General features: G+C 34.8%; 1 protein-coding gene across 4 annotated transcripts in view; it reads right to left on the bottom strand.

The window, feature by feature from the left end:
• Pxn (Peroxidasin) overlaps positions 1–22,074 on the bottom strand; it is a 254,896-nt gene that overhangs the window by 38,543 nt on the left and 194,279 nt on the right. For all 4 annotated transcript variants that reach the window (XM_075306081.1, XM_075306080.1, XM_075306083.1 and 1 more), the window contains exons 7-9: positions 7,190–7,402; positions 4,440–4,615; positions 4,069–4,250 (exon numbers count right to left, since the gene is read on the bottom strand). In XM_075306081.1, coding sequence (XP_075162196.1) covers positions 4,069–4,250; positions 4,440–4,615; positions 7,190–7,402 — 571 coding nt within the window. The remainder of the gene's footprint in view (positions 1–4,068; positions 4,251–4,439; positions 4,616–7,189; positions 7,403–22,074) is intronic.

The raw sequence follows: 22,074 nt of genomic DNA, 5'->3' as shown, positions 1-22,074 counted from the left end.
GACAACTAAATCAATTTCAGTTAACATACGAGTAAGAATTAAATCTTGATTTTTTTCGTGAGCGTGATTTTGCAGAAATTTTATTCACGCACATTCACGAACCGATTTTATTACTCACGCACACTCACGCACGACATATTTGTTTTAGTCCCATTCACGCACATTCACGAGAGTTGCTTCAGATTTTATTCACGACTCACGTGAATCACGCGTGTCACGATAATTTCGTGTCACGCGCATACCTCTAGTTTGCATGCCCGCCTTGCATACAAAGGATAGTGGGTTCAATTCCTACCTCGACTGAACACCAAAATTTTTTTTCTACATATATTCCAAAAAATATTCGGAAAATTCCGAAAAGATGTTCGAGAGTACATACTACTATATAAAATTTTTGAAACTTCAAAATATGTCTTATTTTTATATTTTCGCAGAAATTAAAAAAATTCTAAAAAAGAAAAACGTTTTCGGTACAAGTTGCACTCATTAACACACAAATAGCGCTGTAGTCATCAATACAGAAGTAGTGCACACAGCCAAACAGATCTCTTTATAGACCAGGATGTAATGCACACACAAAGCTTATTTAAAGAAACTTCATAAAAAGAAAAACTTGAAAACGTCTGATGCTCCGTAACTTACAAATGATACGGAAGTAATGTATTTCTTCACTATATTCCAACAACTTTCGTACAATTTCGATAGAGCGAATTTAGGATGTGTACTATATTATATTCTTATTATTGCGAAATATCAAGAATTTTCATAATTCCGGCATAAAGGCATTCTTCAATAAATAATAGAACAAAATAGTTTGTATAAAAAATAGACGCAATGAAAAAAACCTTTGGAAAACGTGTACCGAAAACGTTTTTCTTTCGTTAGAGTTTTTATGAATTTCTTCGAACTTTTAAACTTTTCTTTAAACTTTTATCACCAAAAAAAAATCGTTTGTTACAAAATTTGTATTTTTTCAATAAAAAAAAATCATTTTTGAACCAACAACACAGTACATTTCGTTTCTATCAAGCACTGTTCTTTTCTGACTTTAAGTCTTTAATAAGGCACATTTTACAGTTTCATAGTAAAAATTTAATATAGTAGTATGTAAGGTTGAGCATCTTTTCAGAATCTTCCGAACATATGTAAAAAACAAAAAAAAAAAAAGCTTTTTGGTGTTTGGTCGAAGCAGGGATCGAACCCACGACCCTTGGTATGCATGGCGGACATACTAACCATTGCTCCCCTGTGCCCAACTAAATGTATGTTTCTGTTAAATAAAGTTTGTTTAATCGGCTCGTGGGCGCCGAGAACGATGCTATATAAATATAACTGTTTGACTGTTGAGCCTACAGCTACGTAGCCTAGAGGATAGTGTGTTGGCTTACAAATTGGTTCGATTCTCCGTCCAGGGGAAAAGTAAATTTAAACAAGTATATACGGCCGTAAGTTCGGCCAGGCCGAAGCTTATGTACCCTCCATCATGGATTGCGTAGAAACTTCTTCTAAACACTGCCATCCACAATCGAATTACTTAAGTTGCGGTAACGCTTGCCAATGGCAAGGTAGTAGACAAAAAAGTTTGACAAAATTTTCTACATAAATAAAATTTTAACAAAATTTTCTATAGAAATAAAATTTTCACAAAATTTTCTATAGAAATAAAAATGTTGACAAAATATTCTATAGAAAGAAAATTTTGACAAAAATTTCTACAGAAATAAAATTTTAACAACATTTTCTATAGAAATAAACTTTTGACAAAATTTTCTATAGAAATAAAATCTTGGTAGATTATTTGTGGCTCGAGTGGCAACCATGATTATGAACCGAATAAAATTTGAACAAAATTTTCTATAGAAATAAAATTTTAACAAAATTTTCTATAGAAATAAAATTTTGAAAATGATGAAAATTTTATTATGAAACGAATAAAATTTTAACAACATTTTCTCTAGAAATAAAATTTTGACAAAATTTTCTATAGAAATAAAACTTTGACAAAATTTTCTATAGAAATAAAATTTTGACAAAATTTTCTATAGAAATAAAATTTTGGTAGATTATTTTTGGCTCTAGTGGCAACCATGATCATGAACCGATATGGACCAATTTTTGTGTGATTGGACCAATTTTGGTATGGTTGTTAGCGACCATATACTAACACCACGTTCCTAATTTGAACCGGATCGGATGAATTTTGCTCCTCCAAGAGGCTCCGGAGGTCAAATCTGGAGAACGTTTTATATGGGGGCTATATATAATTATGGACCGATATGGACCAATTCTGGCACGGTTGTTAAAGATCATATACTAACACCATGTTCCAAATTATAACCGGCTTGGATGAAATTTGCTTCTCTTGGAGACTTCGCAAGCCAAATCTGGGGATCGGTTTATATGGGGGCTATATATAATTATGAACCGATGTGGACCAATTTTTGCATGGTTGTTAGAGACTATATACCAACATCATTTACCAAATTTCAGCCGGATCGGATGAAATTTGCTTCTTTTGAGGCTCCGCAAGCCAAATCTGGGGATCGGTTTATATGGGGGTTATATATAATTATGGACCGATGTGGACCAATTTTTGCATGATTGTTAGAGACCATATACCAACACCATGTACCAAATTTCAGCCGGATCGGATGAAATATGCTTCTCTTAGAGGCTCCGGAAGCCAAATCTGGGGATCGTTTTATATGGGGGCTATATATAATTATGGACCGATGTGGACCAATTTTTGCATGGTTGTTAGAGACCGTATACCAACACCATGTACCAAATTTCAGCCGGATCGGATGAAATTTGGTTCTGTTTTAGGCTCCGCAAGCCAAATCTGGGAATCGGTTTATATGGGGGCTATATATAATTATGGACCGATGTGGACCAATTTTTGCATGGTTGTTGGAGACCATATACCAACACCATGTACCAAATTTCAGCCAGATCGGATGAAATATGCTTCTGTTAGAGGCTCCACAAGCCAAATCTGAGGGTCCCTTTATATGGGGGCTATACGTAAAAGTGGACCGATATGGCCCATTTTCAATACCATCCGACCTACATCGATAACAACTACTTGTGCCAAGTTTCAAGTCGATAGCTTGTTTCGTTCGGAAGTTAGCGTGATTTCAACAGACGGACGGACGGACGGACATGCTTAGATCGACTCAGAATTTCACCACGACCCAGAATATATATACTTTATGGGGTCTTAGAGCAATATTTCGATGTGTTACAAACGGAATGACAAAGTTAATATACCCCCATCCTATGATGGAGGGTATAAAAATTATAAAATCGAATAATTTCCTCTAAATTGCTTGTATTACAGAAAAAGGTGCTAAGAACTAAAAACCCTAGTGGAAGTGCGAAAGATGTGAGGGGAAATGCAATTAGCCAGAAAATATTGTTTTTTGAGTTAGTCTTTATGAAATTTTACATCCTGGAAAATATTAAACGTTTATCACAAAAATTATATACTTTTCTGCCAAAGAAACTTCCTTACATCGAAAAGCAAATGAGAAACGATCTTTGTTTGTCTAAAATTTCGTTTGGGAGGAAAGAATTATTTCTTTTGCGTGTATATCAGCATAAGTGGAAAATAATGTTGTGAGATCTAAATAAATAAATTTCGAAGTAAGATAGCCTGAAAATTATCATTTTATTTTGAGCTAAAAGACGTCAATGTTTACTGAAAAATAATATACTATTCTCTCATAAAAAAACTTCCTTTACGGCGATGTAAACCATGCACGTTGGTCTTAAATTTCATTTTGTAGGGATTTTGGAAAAATGTTAGCTTACATTCCGACCAATTCTATTAACTTTTCATTAAAAACAAACGAAGATCTGTTTTGTTCTCAATCTGCTTGAAATTGCAATTTCGCATTTCTTTAGAAGAATAAACGAAAACTTGTCAAGAGTGCCTAGAGAAAGAATAGAAGGAAAATCCAACATTTTTTCCCTTCAAAATCCAATGTGAATACAGAAAAAATCAAAGGATAACAGACATAGACAAAAACTACCTTCTTTTGTAGCCAAATCTATTGAATCCTTTACCTTATGGTAACAAATGCTGATGTCGTTGAACGTCCAAATTCATTCTTCACCGAGCACTCATAACGTCCACCATCGAATATGGTTACATTGCGTACAAATAAACTGCCTGTTCCACTGATTTCATATTTGTTTGATGTCACAACATTCGGATCAATAATCCGTCCATCTCTACGCCAGGTTATCTGTAAAACAAACGACAAGCAATGAAAAAGAGAAATGGAAATAAAACAAAAATTATATCATATCATAGCAAATTCTATCACTGAAATATTTCGGTTTCTTTCTGTTTCACCTGCTGGTCCTGTAAATTAAAAATTCCAGCCGCCAGGTGTTAGTGGGAGCATGAAATCCATCGTATTAATACTACTCACCTGTATACCATCAGTCTCTTCCGTTTTGCAAGGCAATTCGATACTGGTACCAGTCAGTGCATTCAAATCGAATGGTTCCACGAGGAAGCGTGGGGCACTACGTGTGCGTTCCACTGTAACTGTGGCTGATATATTTGTACGGCCATTATCGTTCTCTGCAATGCAGGTATAGACACCTATAAAACAAAAAATTGGTTAAAAATCTGTGGTTGCTTTTCGCATTGGTATTGATTTGGTGGAGATGGCAGAAAATATTGAAATGAGAATTGTTTCGTATTTACAAAGCCAATATTAATTTATCAATTGTTCTCATTTTGATTCCGTTTTGCAATCATAATTTATTTCTATGGGGTTGCATCAATGGTTCTAGGGCTAATTAGTATTCCATGATTGCACACTTTTTACGTGGGAAGTATGGAAGCCACACATAGAAGCAGGATATATGGCGGAAAGTTCAGTATATCCTGAGTTTTAAGTATCTTAGACCATTCGAAACTGCAGCAACATCTGAAATGATTTGGCGTGTTAAGGCTCCAGCATAAGCGTCGGAAGGCCTCTGGGGAGGGGCTTAGACCCCCCCCAGAAAAAATGTAGCCCCCCAGAATACGAAAACCTATTTACGATTTTACATTGTTTTTATATAAAATTAAGGAAGTAAATACACAAAGTTGCGCTAAAGACTTTCATGCACAATCGAATTTCTAGGGGTTGTGGTAGCAGTTGCCGATGGCAATATATAGTTTTATTTCTTAACATTGTCTTCTAAATTGTAAGTTACTTTCTTTATTATAAGTGAATGCTTGAAGTCTGATATTTATGAAATAAAACTGTGATTGAACTTATGATTTAGGTTCCTAAATTTATGTTTAGTTTAGTTATTAAACTAAACTAAACTTTATTATTCTGTTTAGTCTGATTTTTAGTCAATTGAATTAAACAAATAGTAATTGATATCAAAACTATTTCATAAATGCATATATTAATAATGCTGCAACAAAGCATCGCCAAAAACCTAGTGAAAAAGTTCTTTTTGGGTCTCGGAGTGCTGCAAAATTGGCGAAGAAGCGATGACTGTAATATGAACTGTCATAGGACGGATGTCCGCCATTTCAACAGGCGTTGCACTGAATTTGCATCACTTCTTAAGGTGTGAACTGAATTCAGTGTTTTGAATGTGAATTAAAAAAATTTCTGATATTTTCTCGAATAAAAAATTTTTAAAATTTTTAATGCATTACAAGCTTGTCTGAAACGTTTGCCCTGGAATATTTTCAAAAATTATCGATTTTTCTAGCATTCTTCCGACAAAATTTGAATATTATTTAGACAAAAAAGAATAAGAAACAAAATAACTCAAGTTAATTTGTATCATTTTATTATTTTTTTTTTAACCTATTAAAAAAAAATACCCATTAAAATGACAAAAAAAAAAAAATGAATTAAAAAACTTCCTGTATAGTTAAAACAATTAACTTCTTTGTGGGGATATTTTTGGAAGTGCTTTTAAAGTTGTGCCTTTAGAACAACTCCCATTTTTTTGCTGGGAAAAAGTATGGAACTACTATTAGTTGCTTTAATAAAAATTAATTGTATAGATATGTTGATGTCTGATTTTTTTAGGGGGCTAGGGGGGCTATAGCCCCTAGGAAAATTGTCTAGCTACGCTAATGAGCTCCAGTTTAACGAAATTCACGTCGTTTTGAAAATATTCGGTTGAAGTATGTAACAAATATTGAAACACGAAGTCGTTATATATTTAAAATTGCACACAAAAATGGTGTCGTTTGAATAGGTAACACTTAGGGTCAGCTACACGGTAGTATGACAGATGTACTAGCCAACATTTAATTATTCCAGTTTTCTCTTTACTGAAAACAAACATAACCCGTTCCAGGGTACAGTGGAAAATATTGTCATGAGGCTAAATATTTCATGTTCTTAAAATGCGAATGCGAAAAATTCTTAGCATAGAAGACGCATTTCTCTGATATAAAGTTTTTTCTTGTCCAAAAGGTGATAAAATGTTCAATGAAGTCGTTTTGTCCTTCTAGCTAGGCGATCGACTTAAACATGAGTATCTTCACATGAAAGAAAATTTTGTTTGACTAAGGTCAACTGGAATCTAATAATTGATTCCGAGTCAAAGAAGCGGAGAATTGAAGTAAGGATACAACAAAGCCACAACTCTCTTTTCAATTTGATTTTGGGTACTTGATTTTAGGAAACAAATTTTAATATATTCGTCTTTTTAGCTTTTTTCTTCATATGCTATTAAAGTCCTTTAAAGGGTCGTCTTCAACTGTTTCAAGTAAGTTTTTTTTTGCGTTGTAGTTAAGGTGCAAAAAGTCAACAAATTTAAAGACTAACATATTTCATTAATGTTGAAGAATTTTTCAGAATTACAAAATCAAGTTGACCTTAGTCCAACAAAATTTTAATGTCAATTCACCATTCCATGCTAAGCAAAACTCGCATTCGTTTTTTTAAGAACAAGTAATCTTTGCTCTTACGGCAATATTTTTTTCAGTGTAGACGAACACCAGCATTACTGAGAGGGGAAAGAAGATCATGTTCGTCTTCGGCTGAGCATAATCAGTTTGGCCGTCAGTTAATTCGAATTGGGTCGCAATTTTGTAATTTTTCAATTTTTATCTATAAATACTCATCCATTCCAACTCTTAAAACTCAATTGAACACAGTTGAAAAGGGAATGAAAATTGTATATGGCATTTGATGAGAAATTAGCTTACCCGAATCTGTTTCCTGCGCCTTATTAATAAGCAATTCCGTATTTTCGTTTTCCAATACCACATGATCGTTATCTGTCATTGGAGTAATTGGTTCACCATTGAATTGCCACGATATTGTCGGTATTGGATTACCATCCGCATCGCATTCCAGTATAAAGTTCTTGCCAACTTTAATAGTTTGATTTTGTGGTGCCATCAGTATAACGGGCAACTCTGAAAAGGAAATATTCAATAAATAATAAAATAATGATAATTTTCACAATTAAACAATAATAAAGGCAGAAGCATAACCATCAATGTGGCGTCCTCGATACGATGAAACTGCCAAAGCGTTATTAACGAAAGTGGGGAGGGCCAAAGTAAAGACTTTCCAGTCTTTCTACGAGTAAGAAAGATGGTTTATTTCAGCTCATTTGACACACAAATAGCTAAAACAAGGTACTACAGAACCGGAAATGGTTTATATCGGCCCATATTTTGATATGACTCCCATATAGATCAATCTCCTCTGCAATACAAAGAATGCAGAAGCAAATATCGGATTTTATATATATATTTTTTTAATTTTCCTGTTTTTCCGAGCGGAGAATCGAAACATGGACCTCCGTATTGTAATCCAGCTCACTATTCACAAGTCTATGGAGCTCTTACACTCATTAGCACGCAATTATTGTTATAGCCATCTACACACAAGCAACGCATACATCCAAGAATGTCTATTTAGAGACCAGCGTGTAATATACACACAAGCGTATTTAAACAAACTTCGTTTAAGGAATACATACCACGTTAGTTGCAAACCACTGATATTGCCTTTCTCACAAACGATGTAGCAAATACACCTTTTGGGTAGAACAAAGCTGAATATAATGTAGTTTTACATCTGTTCCAAAATGTTCGTATAATTTCGAAAGCCTTTATTTGGGAAACATCAAGATGCGTTATATTTGCGCCTTTACACAGAAAAAAGTAAACTGTTTTATAGCCAGAATGAAGTACGTCGTGCGAAAATTGAACTAAATTATACATTTCCATAAAGCTTTGTTAAAACTAGGAAAATTTAATGCCCTAGTGTACTTATTAACTGCAATTCACGAAATTACAACCTCACCTAGAAGAAAAAATGAAGTAAAAGTAAAGAAAACAAGTAAGTTCGGCCAGGCCGAATCTTATGTACCCTCCACCATGGATTGCGTAGAAACTTCTACGAATGACTGTCATTCACAATCGAATTACTTGGGTTGTGGTATGTTAAACCTTCTTAACATCGTTTTCTAAATTGTGAGTTAGTCCATACGTGGTATATATTAGACAATAAAGTTGTATATAGTTAAGTCTACAAATAATTACGAATCGATATGGACTTCTTGCACGGTACGTAGAGAGCCAGAATTGAAATATGGGGGTCACTTATATGGGGGCTATATACAATTATGAACTTGACATGGACCAATTTTTGTGTGATTGGGGATCGATTTATCTGAGGGCTATATATAACTATAGACCGATATGGACCTAGTTAGGCATGGTTGTTAACTAGCACAATGTACCAAATTTCAACTGACTCGGATGAAATTTGCTCCTCCAAGAGGCTCCAAAACCAAATCTCGGCATCGGTTTATGTGGGGGCTATATATGATTATGGATTGATATGGACCACTTTTGGCATAGTTGTTACATATCATATAAAGGGTGATTCTTTTGAGGTTAGGATTTTCATGCATTAGTATTTGACAGATCACGTGGGATTTCAGACATGGTGTCAAAGAGAAAGATGCTCAGTATGCTTTGACATTTCATCATGAATAGCCGAACGATCTGCCACAACGTCGAATTTTCAGTGAATGGGCCCTAGAAAAGTTGGCAGAAAATCCGCTTTTTTATCGACAAATTTTGTTCAGCGATGAGGTCATTTCTGGTTGAATGGCTACGTAAATAAGCAAAATTGCCGCATTTGGAGTGAAGAGCAACCAGAAGCCGTTCAAGAACTGCCCATGCATCCCGAAAAATGCACTGTTTGGTGTGGTTTGTACGCTGGTGGAATCATTGGACCGTATTTTTTCAAAGATGCTGTTGGACGCAACGTTACGGTGAATGGCGATCGCTATCATTCGATGCTAACAAACTTTTTGTTGCCAAAAATGGAAGAACTGAACTTGGTTGACATGTGGTTTCAACAAGATGGCGCTACATGCCACACAGCTCGCGATTCTATGGCCATTTTGAGGGAAAACTTCGGAGAACAATTCATCTCAAGAAATGGACCGGTAAGTTGGCCACCAAGATCATGCGATTTGACGCCTTTAGACTATTTTTTGTGGGGCTACGTCAAGTCTAAAGTCTACAGAAATAAGCCAGCAACTATTCCAGCTTTGGAAGACAACATTTCCGAAGAAATTCGGGCTATTCCGGCCGAAATGCTCGAAAAAGTTGCCCAAAATTGGACTTTCCGAATGGACCACCTAAGACGCAGCCGCGGTCAACATTTAAATGAAATTATCTTCAAAAAGTAAATGTCATGGACCAATCTAACGTTTCAAATAAAGAACCGATGAGATTTTGCAAATTTTATGCGTTTTTTAAAAAAAAAAAGTTATCAAGCTCTTAACAAATCACCCTTTACTACTACCACGTACCAAATTTCAACCAGATCGGATGAATTTTGCTTCTCCAAAAGGCACCGGAGGTCAAATCTGGGGATCGGTTTATATGGGAGCTATATATAATTATGGACTGATAGGAACCAATTCCTCCATGGTTGTTGGATACCATATACAAACATAACGTACCAAATTTCAACCGAATGGGAAGAATTTTGCTCTTCCAAGGGGCTCCGGAGGTCAAATCTGGGGATCGGTTTATATGGGGCCTATATATAATTATGGACCGATATCGACCAATTTTTGCGTGGGAGTTTGAGGCCATATATTAACACCACGTACTAAATTTCATCTGAATCAGATGAATTTTGGTCTTCCAAGAGGCTCCGGAGGTCAAATCTGGTAATCGGTTTATATGGGGGCTATATATAATTATGGACCGATGTGGACCAATTTTTGCACGGTTGTTAGAGACCACATACTAACACCATGTACCAAATTTCAGCCGGATCGGATGAAATTTGCTTCTCTTAGAGGCTCCACAAGCCAAATTTGTGGGTCCGGTTATATGGGGGCTATACGTAAAAGTGGAGCGATATGGCCCATTTTCAATACCATACCAATAACAACTACTTGTGCCAAGTTTCAAGTCGATAGCTTGTTTCGTTCGGAAGTTAGCGTGATGGACGGACGGACTTGCTCAGATAGACTCAGAATTTCACCACGACCCAGGATATATATACTTTATAGGGTTTTAGAGCAATATTTCGATGTGTTACAAACGGAATGACAAAGTTAATATACCCCCCATCCTATGGTGGTGGGTATAAAAATCATTAGCGCCAAATTATGACCATTTTAAACATATCATTATTATGTTACTAGTTTTGGGAATTGAACGAAAATTTTATTTTGCTTTAGTTCATATTGAATTTATGTGCACGGGCATTGAACTTTATACCCACGTTCAGTTTATTGTTTGAGACATACTTAAAAAAAGGAAAATTTCATTGGGCTGTGGAAAATTTCGAAAGAAATAATAAAATTCAACTACAAACAAATATTTGTTTTGCAACAAAAAGAAGTTAAATTTAGCGTTAGTTTAACTACGTTCTTCAAAAAAGAACTGCGCTTGATATAAAGGAAATCGACTCCGGGTTTAGAATAAAAATGGCATGTATGGCAAAAATAAAAAAAATGTACTAAATTTTTTTTTTTTTTTTTGTGAAAAAAGTTTAGACTTTTCGAAGAGATAAAAAATGTAACTAACAAGTATATACAGCACTAAGTTCGGCCGGGCCGAATCTTAAATACCCACCACCATGAATTAGGGTTTCGTATTAGGGTTTCGTTTGAAATTTCAGGAGGGCTTGAGGACACTTCCCGAAGATAAATTTAAAGATTTCACCTATGAGGACTATATCAGATTCTGGATTTATAAGAAACATTTTTGTTTGAGTTTTAGAGGAATCATTAACATCTCTTGCAAGTGTGCAAGAAAATTATAAAATAACGTCTTGATTTGAAATCTTAAATCTGTAGAAGTAAAATCTGGAAATTTTACATTGAGTTTCAAGTAATTTTCATGATCAGTGCGCCTTCTACACCCTCAAGAAGTGAAGTCGGTCTATATGGAGGCATTACCAAATGGACCGATAAAAACTTAATCCGATACACGTTTTTGTGAGCCTAAAATACCAGAATATTTACAATTTAAGGCAAATCAGATAAAAACTACGGTTTCTAGAAACCCAAGGAGTTAAATCGGGAGATCGTTCTTATGGGGGCTATACTAAAATATGGAGCGATACTCACCATTTTCGGCACACCTCTTTATGACCCGAAAATACCTCTAGATTTCCAATTTCAGATAAATTGGATAAAAACTACGGTTTCTATAAGCCCAAGACCTCAAATCGGGAGGTCGTTTTATATGGGGACCATACCAAAACATGGACCGATACTCACAACTTTTGGCACACGTATTTGTGGTCCTACAATACCTCTAGATTTCCAATGTCAGGTAAATTGAATAAAAACTGCGGTTTCTATGAGCCCAAGAAGTAAAATCGGGAGATCGGTATATATGGGGGCTATACCAAAATATGGACCGATACTCACAATTTTTGGCAAACGTATTTGTGGTCCTACAATACCTCTAGATTTCCAATTTCAGGCAAATTGGATAAAAACTTCGGATTCTAGAAGCCCAAGAAGTAAAATCGGGAAATCGGTCTATATGGGGGCTATACCAAAATATGGGGGCTATACCAAAATTTTCGGCACACCTCTTTATGGTCCTAAAATACCTCTAGATTTCCAATTTCAGACAAATTGGATAAAAACTACGGTTTCTATAAGCCCAAGACCCCAAATCGGGAGGTCGTTTTATATGCGGACCATACCAAAACATGGACCGATACTCACAATTTTTGGCACACGTATTTGTGGTCCTACAATACCTTTAGATTTCCAATTTCAGGTAAATTGAATAAAAACTGCGGTTTCTATAAACCCAAGAAGTAAAATCGGGAGATCGGTCTATATGGGGGCTATACCAAAACATGGACCGATACTCAGCATTTTTGGCACACCTCTTTATGGTCATAAAATACCTCTATATTTCAAATTTCAGGCAAATTGGATAAAAACTACGATTTCTATAAGCCCATGACCCCAAATCGGGAGGTCGGTTTATATGGGGACTATATCAAAACCTGGACCGATATAGCCTACCTTCGAACTTGACCTGCCTGCAGACAAAGGACGAGTTTGTGCAAAATTTCAGCACGATTGCTTCATTATTGAAGACTGTAGCGTGATTACAACAGACAGACAGACAGACGGACATCGTTATATCGTCTTAGAATTTCTCCCTGATCAAGAATATATATACTTTATATAGTCGGAAATCGATATTTCGAAGTGTTACAAACGGAATGACAAACTTATTATACCCCCGTCACCATTCTATGGTGGTGGGTATAAAAAAATGTAACCAATGCGACCACCCATTTTCCAAATCTTTTATTATTTACATGTGTATACTAGTTCGTACGAAATATTGTACTTGTAATTGTAGAAAATTCGATAATAAAGGGTGATTTGTTAAGAGCTTGATAACTTTTTTTTTAAAAACAACGCATAAAATTTGCAAAATCTCATCGGTTCTTTATTTGAAACGTTAGATTGGTCCATGACATTGACTTTTTGAAGATAATTTCATTTAAATGTTGACCGCGGCTGCGTCTTAGGTGGTCCATTCGGAAAGTCCAATTTTGGGCAACTTTTTCGAGCATTTCGGCCGGAATAGCCCGAATTTCTTCGGAAATGTTGTCTTCCAAAGCTGGAATAGTTGCTGGCTTATTTCTGTAGACTTTAGACTTGACGTAGCCCCACAAAAAATAGTCTAAAGGCGTCAAATCGCATGATCTTGGTGGCCAACTTACCGGTCCATTTCTTGAGATGAATTGTTCTCCGAAGTTTTCCCTCAAAATGGCCATAGAATCGCGAGCTGTGTGGCATGTAGCGCCATCTTGTTGAAACCACATGTCAACCAAGTTCAGTTCTTCCATTTTTGGCAACAAAAAGTTTGTTAGCATCGAACGATAGCGATCGCCATTCACCGTAACGTTGCGTCCAACAGCATCTTTGAAAAAATACGGTCCAATGATTCCACCAGCGTACAAACCACACCAAACAGTGCATTTTTCGGGTTGCATGGGCAGTTCTTGAACGGCTTCTCGTTGCTCTCCACTCCAAATGCGGCAATTTTGCTTATTTACGTAGCCATTCAACCAGAAATGAGCCTCATCGCTGAACAAAATTTGTCGATAAAAAAGCGGATTTTCTGCCACTGATTTTGGTAATAAAATTCAATGATTTGCAAGCGTTGCTCGTTAGTAAGTCTATTCATGATGAAATGTCAAAGCATACTGAGCATCTTTCTCTTTGACACCATGTCTGAAATCCCACGTGATCTGTCAAATACTAATGCATGAAAATCCTAACCTCAAAAGAATCACCCTTTACAACTACTGTAAAAAAAGATTTCTTTTTATTGCTTTCGGGTTTGTCTAAATTTTCGTTCCGGCGGAAATTATTTTTTCTTTGGGTGTAGTTTAGGATTCTGCAATCGATTTTCAACCAATCTCAATTTGTATTTGATTGTTTGAAAAGTGACTAAACTCAAAAAAAGTTTACTTGGATCCAAAGATTGTGACCTTCCCTTAAGGATTTTGGTATTGATTCCGAGCCAAAGATGCGGCTTCTTTAAAATAAAGAACATTTGTAGCGACCTATCTGGCTTTAAATCTAAGATCAATAAAATTAAAATTAGGATACAAATCTCATTTATCAAATTTTCATTCTCTTTTCGAGGTTTATTAATAAAGATAGTCACGTACAAATAAATGTCAGTTTAAAAATCCAAATTATAACGGATACTTCAAAGCAAAAAATGTTTTCTTAATTCCAAAAAAACTTTAAACCAAAGACGCTAAATCCTTAAAATAAGTCTTAGCCTATATTTGAAGCGTTTTGATCTTAAATCTAAAGTTTCAATATTTCAATTAATTTAAGGACAATTTCTTTAAACCAAAAATGTGTTTCTTTACCTTAAGGAAAATTAGCCTTAGTTCATAGACATGCGACATTAACGGAGGGTCGTAAATTTACAAAATTTGTGTCCTAAATTTAATGAAAAAATATTTGAAGCAAAGATTATAAACTTTATTTTATTAATTAAAATTTCATTATTTTAAAGAAATTTGTCCTTAATATTTTTTTTAAATTTCGCATCCTAAAATTTAGGTTGCGTAATCACGTAAATATTTTTTCAGTGTATAAATTGAGAGCACTCTGTATATGTAGCTTTAGAAAATAGTGAAATGATGAAATTGTTTGTCGTGTTACAATATTCGCAGGTCGCTCTTATTAGAGCAAATGCCATAACTGCGGGCTCAATCTCTTTCCATGGCATTGCACCAGAGATTGTTCGTTCAGTGGCGCCGGCTTCTAATTTACATTTAGTGTCAATTTAATAGGCATGGATAAGACAATAGAATTACACCGTACTAAGTAACTAGACAAAGAGTGATGGAGATAGTCGCTCGTACGCAAATATTAATCTTTGTACATGGATATTAGAGTGTGAGTTCTAGATAGGACTGCGATATATATTGATGTAGTAAAAAGAAATCCATTTGTTTTCCGATTGAGAGATGACGTTTTTTATGAGTAGCTCGCTTTGTTAGAAATGTGGCGTTGAAAAGATAACATTTCTTGGAAAGAAAGCTTTTCTGTCTGTTGAACTCCGTTCAAAAAAACTCCAAAATTAATTTCTGATTTTTCTACATTATAGTTAATGAATTTTGAACTAAGATATAACGAATTTCCACTTATTATTTATACTGAATAATATACTCTACACCAGTGTTGCCAATATTGGGGATTTTTCTCCAAATTGGGGATATTTTTCGTGAATGGGGACGAAATTTTTGAGGTCTGTCCAACATCAGGTTTAGAGTAATAGTTGGCTGATAAGTCCCCGGCCTAACAAAGAAAAACACATTTTTTTGTCAAAATTCGTTTTATTATTCAACATAGTTCCCTTCAAGAGCGATACAATGATTATAACGACCTTCCAATTTTTTGATACCATTTTGGTAGTACTCCTTTGGTTTTGCCTCAAAATAGGCCTCAGTTTCGGCGATCACCTCTTCATTGCAGACAACTTTTTTCCCTGCGAGCATCCTTTTGAGGTCTGAGAACAAGAAAAAGTCGCTGGGACCAGGTCTGGAGAATACGGTGGGTGGGGAAGCAATTCGAAGCCCAATTCATGAATTTTTGCCATCGTTCTCAATGACTTGTGGCACGGTGCGTTGTCTTGGTGGAACAACACTTTTTTCTTCTTCATATGGGGCCGTTTTGCCGCGATTTCGACCTTTCGACGCTCCAATAACGCCATATAATAGTCACTGTTGATGGTTTTCCCCTTCTCAAGATAATCGATAAAAATTATTCCATGCGCATCCCAAAAAACAGAGGCCATTACTTTGCCAGCGAACTTTGGATTCTTTCCACGATTCGGAGACGGTTCACCGGTCGCTGTCCCCTCAGCCGACTGTCGATTGGACTCAGGAGAGTAGTGATGGAGCCATGTTTCATCCATTTTCACATATCGACGGAAAATCTCGGGTGTATTACGAGTTAACGCTGCAAACACCGCTCAAAATCATCAACACGTTGTTGTTTTTGGTCAAATGTGAGCTCTCGCCGCACCCATTTTGCACAGAACTTCCGCATATCCAAATATTGATGAATGATATGACCAACACGTTCCTTTGATATCTTTAAGGCCTCTCCTTTTAAGGCCTCAACTTCATTCTACGGTCATACAAAATCATTTTGTGGATTTTCTTGATGTTTTCGTCGGTAATCACCTCTTTCGTGCGTCCACTGCGTTCACCGTCCTCCGTGCTCATTTCACCACGCTTGAATTTTGCATACCAATCAATTATTGTTGATTTCCCTGGGGCAGAGTCCGGAAACTCATTATGAAGCCACGTTTTTGCTTCCACCGTATTTTCCCCTTAAGAAAACAGTATTTTATCAAAACACGAAATTCCTTTTTTTCCATTTTTTCACAATAACAAAAGTTGCTTCACAAAAGACGCTCTATCTCACAAACTAATTGACTTACAGACGTCAAATTTTGACACGAATCATTTGAAGGTTGGTACTATATAAAAATAATATGCATTTAATACTAGCGACGCCATCTGGGGACTTATCAGCCAACCTGTTATAACATTCGTGCAAAAATTGGTCATTATCGGTCGATAATTATATGTAGCCTCCATATAAACCGATCCCCAGATTTTGCTATCGGATTCTCTTGGAGAGGCAAATATTTATTGCAAACAAATTATTTATTTGTAGTTAAATTTTATTTTTTCGAAAAATTTCTTTAAGTATGTCTCATTCAATTTAGGAACTGAATGTGGGTATAAAGTTCAATGACCGTACACATAAGCTCAATATGAAATATATTAAGAATGAACTACTGTATGGTTAAAATGGTCATGATTTGGCGCCAATGATTTTCTTCTTTACTTTTAGTTAATTTTTTCTTCTATGAGATGATGTAATTTCGTGAACTTCAGTTAAAAAGTTCAACAGGCATTAAAATTTCCTGGTTTTAACAACGCTTTGTGAAAATCTCAAAATGTGGAGTAAAATTTAGTTCAATTTTCGTGCGTGGTAGTTCATTCTTCCTATAAAACAGTTTAATTTTTGTCGGTGTGGTGGGTGTTTTTTTCAGTGTGGTTTTAACAACGCTTTGTGGAAATCTCAAAATGTGGACTATACTATGCTTTTTTATGGGAAGAATATATGAGTTAGTATATTCTTCCTATAAAAAAAGTTTAATTTTTTCGGTGTAATCTCTCATATTGGGGCAATATTTTTTCCTGTGCCCATAGATTCTTTAATTTTGTATTTGTGAACTTTATAATTTGTACATACTTTGCAAATGGACCTGTTATGTTCGTCTCCTGTCATTTGTCATTTAATACGCGGTATGCTCTTACAAAAATCCGACTCACTCTAATGTGTCTTCCATTTCCTATGTATATAATGCAGTGAACACATGGCTTGGGTTGCTGTTGCTAATCTATTGATAATAACACCACATACAACACTTTGGCTGTTCACATTATTCAATCAGCAGTGGGGTTTATATTTCTAATGGATGTGATTGAAATACGAATTTCCCTTGAGAGGAACAATATTAAATGCCTTTGATGCATCAGATTGAAGGGTTATGAATGAAATTGAAAATATTTACAGGGTGAGTGATAAGTATTGCAATAAAATTAAAGTTGTTATCATGTTATCATCATCATAAAATGTTGATAAATTTTTCTCTAGGAATAAAATTTTGACAACATTTTCTATAGAAATAATTTGAAAAAATTTTGATAAAATTTTCTATAGAAATAAAATTTTGACAAAATTTTCTATAGAAATAAAAGTTTGGCAAAATTTTCTATAGAAATAAAATTTTGACAAATTTTTCTATAGACTTAAAATTTTTACAAAATTTTCTATAGACTTAAAATTTTGACAAAAAATTATCTATAAAATGAAATTTTGACAACATTTCTTATAGAAAAAAATGTCTATAGAAATAAAATTTTATATTTCATGTTACCCTGACACCGAAACGGGCAATTGACGTCCAAATGCATTATATCTAATTATACAATTATTTTTCAAGCTTTATGGATTGATATAAATTAAGGAACATGGTTAATAGAGCCATTGAAAAGAAAACGTCAGATACAAATCTATACACGCCTGGACTGTACATGTTTCGTTTCGGGCGAATGAACCTTTCCACAGCCTTTAGTATAGATCTGGCTGGGAGAGATAACTCAATTTTGGGCCCTTTATGGTAACTCCTTATGTTCCTTAATCTATATCTGTCCATAAAGCTCGAAAAATAATTGTATAATTAGAAATAAAATTTTTACAAAATTTTCTACAGAAATCAAAAATTGCAAAATAAGATTTTTGATTTGGTAGTTTGTTTTTAAAATTTTCTTCAAATTTTGGTAGATTATTTTTGGATCGAGTGGCAACCGTGTTTACATCGCGTCCAAAAACAGTAACAATATCAGAAATGATCCGAAAAGTAAAGGCCAGATTTGATCGACATCCATGCCGCAGTGGTACATGGACGAAAAAGACTATTCTTCATATGCTTGGGTGTAAAAATTATATGTTTGGAACTCAAATTTTGTAACACAATATTTTTAAGTGCAAGCATATAATGTTCATAAACTAGCATAACATGTGTGGGACATATATGTTAATATGTTAGAACAAATTATGTTTGGGACATAAAATGTTTGTAAATATAATATGCTTAGATGCAAACATATATTAATTTAGAAATAGTCTATAAACATATATGTGTTTAGAAAGAGAGATCTAGAGAGTATGCTGAAAAAATTTCATTAAAATTTTTTTCTACCAGTGTATGCCCTAAGGTGAAACATAATATGTTTGAACAATACAAACAATATTTTGTTTGGACCAATCCTGAAAATATATATGCTTGAAGCAAAATGGTATATGTTACAGAAGCGATTTTTTTGAGGGTGTAGAAAACATACTCTTTAGCTGAATATATCGCGAGAAAAGATGAAGCACATATTGACAAATTAGCTTGAATTGAAGCCATTGAAGTTTCCGAATTTCATTTTCTTCCATGAATGTCTCATAACAGCATCAATATAGTCATAAATTTTATGTTATTTGTATACTGGATCAGTGCTTTAATTTCAATTGATTATGCTCTTATCTGGCATACTGAAAGTTAAAACGATAAATCACCCCTGCACAAATATAAACTTTTTTATTTATCCAATTCAATTATTTTAAATTAAAAATTAATTGCAATCATGGAGCATAAAAAAACAGAAAGCTGCAACATATGTATTTTAAATTGATAAAATTACACTTTTCAAATTGTATTTGTGGAAGAGAATCCATATATAAAATATGGTTCTATCGCAAGTGGATGTGTGTGTGTGCGTATATGTACATTGAGTACGAGAGTTCAATATCGGGAGCTCTCTAATGGTGATAAACCACAATATTGTTGCAAGTCAATTAAATGAATAAATTATGTATCATAAATTGGATACTGGTGTAAATCAAAGACAAAAATAAAGCCACAATTCTAACCAATCGATGCAATTAAACTCGAAATTTATATGGTCGTCTATACGATGACAAATATAGTATACAAAATACAAAAACAAAGAAAATAAATTCCTTTGTTAGAATATATACGACCTACGGGAAATTGGTGCAAATTGATATTGACGGACCTATCACAGCCCAGCAAAAAAAATTGGAAGTTTTTCTAAAGGTATAACTTTAAAAGCACTTCCAAAAATGTCCTCCCAGAGATGTTCTTCATTTTAACTACACAGGAAGTTCTTTAAATTCAATTTTATTCCCTGCGCCACACTGTGGAACAGGGTATTATAAGTTAGTGCATATGTTTGCAACACCCAGAAGGAGACGAGATAGACATATGGTGTCTTTGGCAATATTGTTATTGGATCGGGTCGGCCCCTGGGTCGATATAGCCATGTTCGTCTGTCCGTCTGTCTGTGAACACATTTTTGTAATCAAAGTCTAGGTCGCAATTTAAGTCCAATCGACTTGAAATTTGGCACAAGTATGTATTTTGGGTCAGAATAGAACCCTATTGATTGTGGAAGAAATCGGTTAAGTTTTAGATATAGCTCCCATATATATCTTTCGCCCGATATCTACTAATAGAAGCCAGAATTTCAGCCTGATTTACTTTAAATTTTGCACAAGAAGTGCAATTGATAGTGTCGTAAAGTGTGCCGAATTTGGTTGAAATCGGTTCAGATTTAGATATAGCTTCCATATATATCTTTCGCCCGATATGCACTTATAAGGCCCCAGAAGCCAGAGTTTTGTCCTAATTTACTTTAAATTTTGCACAAGAAGTAGAATTAATATTGTAGCTATGTGTGCCAAATTTGGTTGAAATCGGTTCAGATTTACATTGGGCTCCCATATATATTTTTTCCCCCGATTTTCATTCATATGACAACAGAGATCAAAGTTGTAATCCGATTTAGGTGGAATTTTGCACAGGGAGTAGAAATAACATTGAAACTATACATACCAAATTTGGTTGAAATGGGTTCAGATTTAGATATAGCTCCCATATATATGTGTTTCTTATTTCGGCAAAAATGACCAAAATACCCAAATTTTCCTTGTAAAATCGCGGCTGCTAAGTAAAAAACGTTTAAAAATCATTTTATTTTTCCTATACTTGTAATACATAGCTATCGACCGATAAATTATAAATACACTTTTTCAAAGATGCCTAATAATTGCTTCGGATTTATATGTTTTCCATATTTATACCCTGCGCCACACTGTGGAACATATAAGTTAGTGCATATGTTTGCAACACCCAGAAGGAGACGAGATAGACACATGGTGTCTTTGGAAAAAATACTCAGGGTGGGCTCCTGAGTCGATATAGCCATGTCCGTCTGTCCGTGAATACATTTTTGTAATCAAAGTCTAGGTCGCAGTTTTAGTCCAATCGGCTTCAAATTTGGCACAAGTATGTGTTTTGGTTCAGAATAGAACCCTATTGATTTTGGAAGAAATCGGTTTAGATTTAGATATAGCTCCCATATATATATTTCGCCCGATATAGACTTATATGGCCCAGAATCCCGAGTTTTACCCTAATTTGCTTAAAATTTTGCACAAGAAGAAAAATTAGTACTATAGTCAAGTGTGCCAAATTTTATTGAAATCGGTTCATATTTAGATATAGCTCCCATATATATCTTTCGCCCGATATGGACTAATACGGTCCCAGAAGCCAGAGTTTTACCCCAATTTGGTTGAAATTTTGCACTAGGAGTACAATTAGTAGTGTAGTCAAGTGTGCCAAATGTGGTTGAAATCGGTTCAGATTTAAATATAGCTCCCATATATATGTTTTTCTGATTTCGAAAAAAATGGTCAAAATATCAACATTTTCCTTGTAAAATCGCCACTGCTTAGTCGAAAAGTTGTAAAAATGACTCTAATTTTCCTAAACTTCTAATACATATATATCGAGCGATAAATCATAAATAAACTTTTGCGAAGTTTCCTTAAAATTGCTTCAGATTTAAATGTTTCCCATATTTATACCCTTTTTTTACTAACATTGTGTTCCACCCTGGTGCATTAGCCGACTTAAATTTCGAGTCTATAGATTTTGTAGAAGTCTATCAAATTCTGTCCAGATCAAGTGATACTTAAATGTATGTATTTGGGACAAACCTTTATATATAGCCCCAACACATTTGACGGATGTGATATGGTATCGATCGAAATTTATATCTACAAAGTGGTGCAGGGTATAATATAGTCGGCCCCGCCCGACTTTAGACTTTCCTTACTTGTTTTTTAATAACATGCTCCACCCCAGGGGATTAGACTGAAATTTTAAGTCTACAGTTTTTTGGAAGTCTTGGAATTTTGTTCAGGTCGAGTCAGATTTAAATGCATGTATAGGGGAACAGAAATCTTTATATATAGCACCCAACACATTTGACGGATTTGATATGGCGAAAATGAGGCTCTACAAAGTGGTGCAGGGTATAATATAGACGGCACCGCCCGACTTTCCTTAATTGTTTATTACTCGTTTAATTC

Source organism: Haematobia irritans, chromosome 4, assembly GCF_050003625.1.
Source record: "Haematobia irritans isolate KBUSLIRL chromosome 4, ASM5000362v1, whole genome shotgun sequence".
Classification (NCBI taxonomy): Eukaryota; Metazoa; Arthropoda; class Insecta; order Diptera; family Muscidae; genus Haematobia; species Haematobia irritans.
This window is presented reverse-complemented; position numbering and strand designations above follow the sequence as displayed.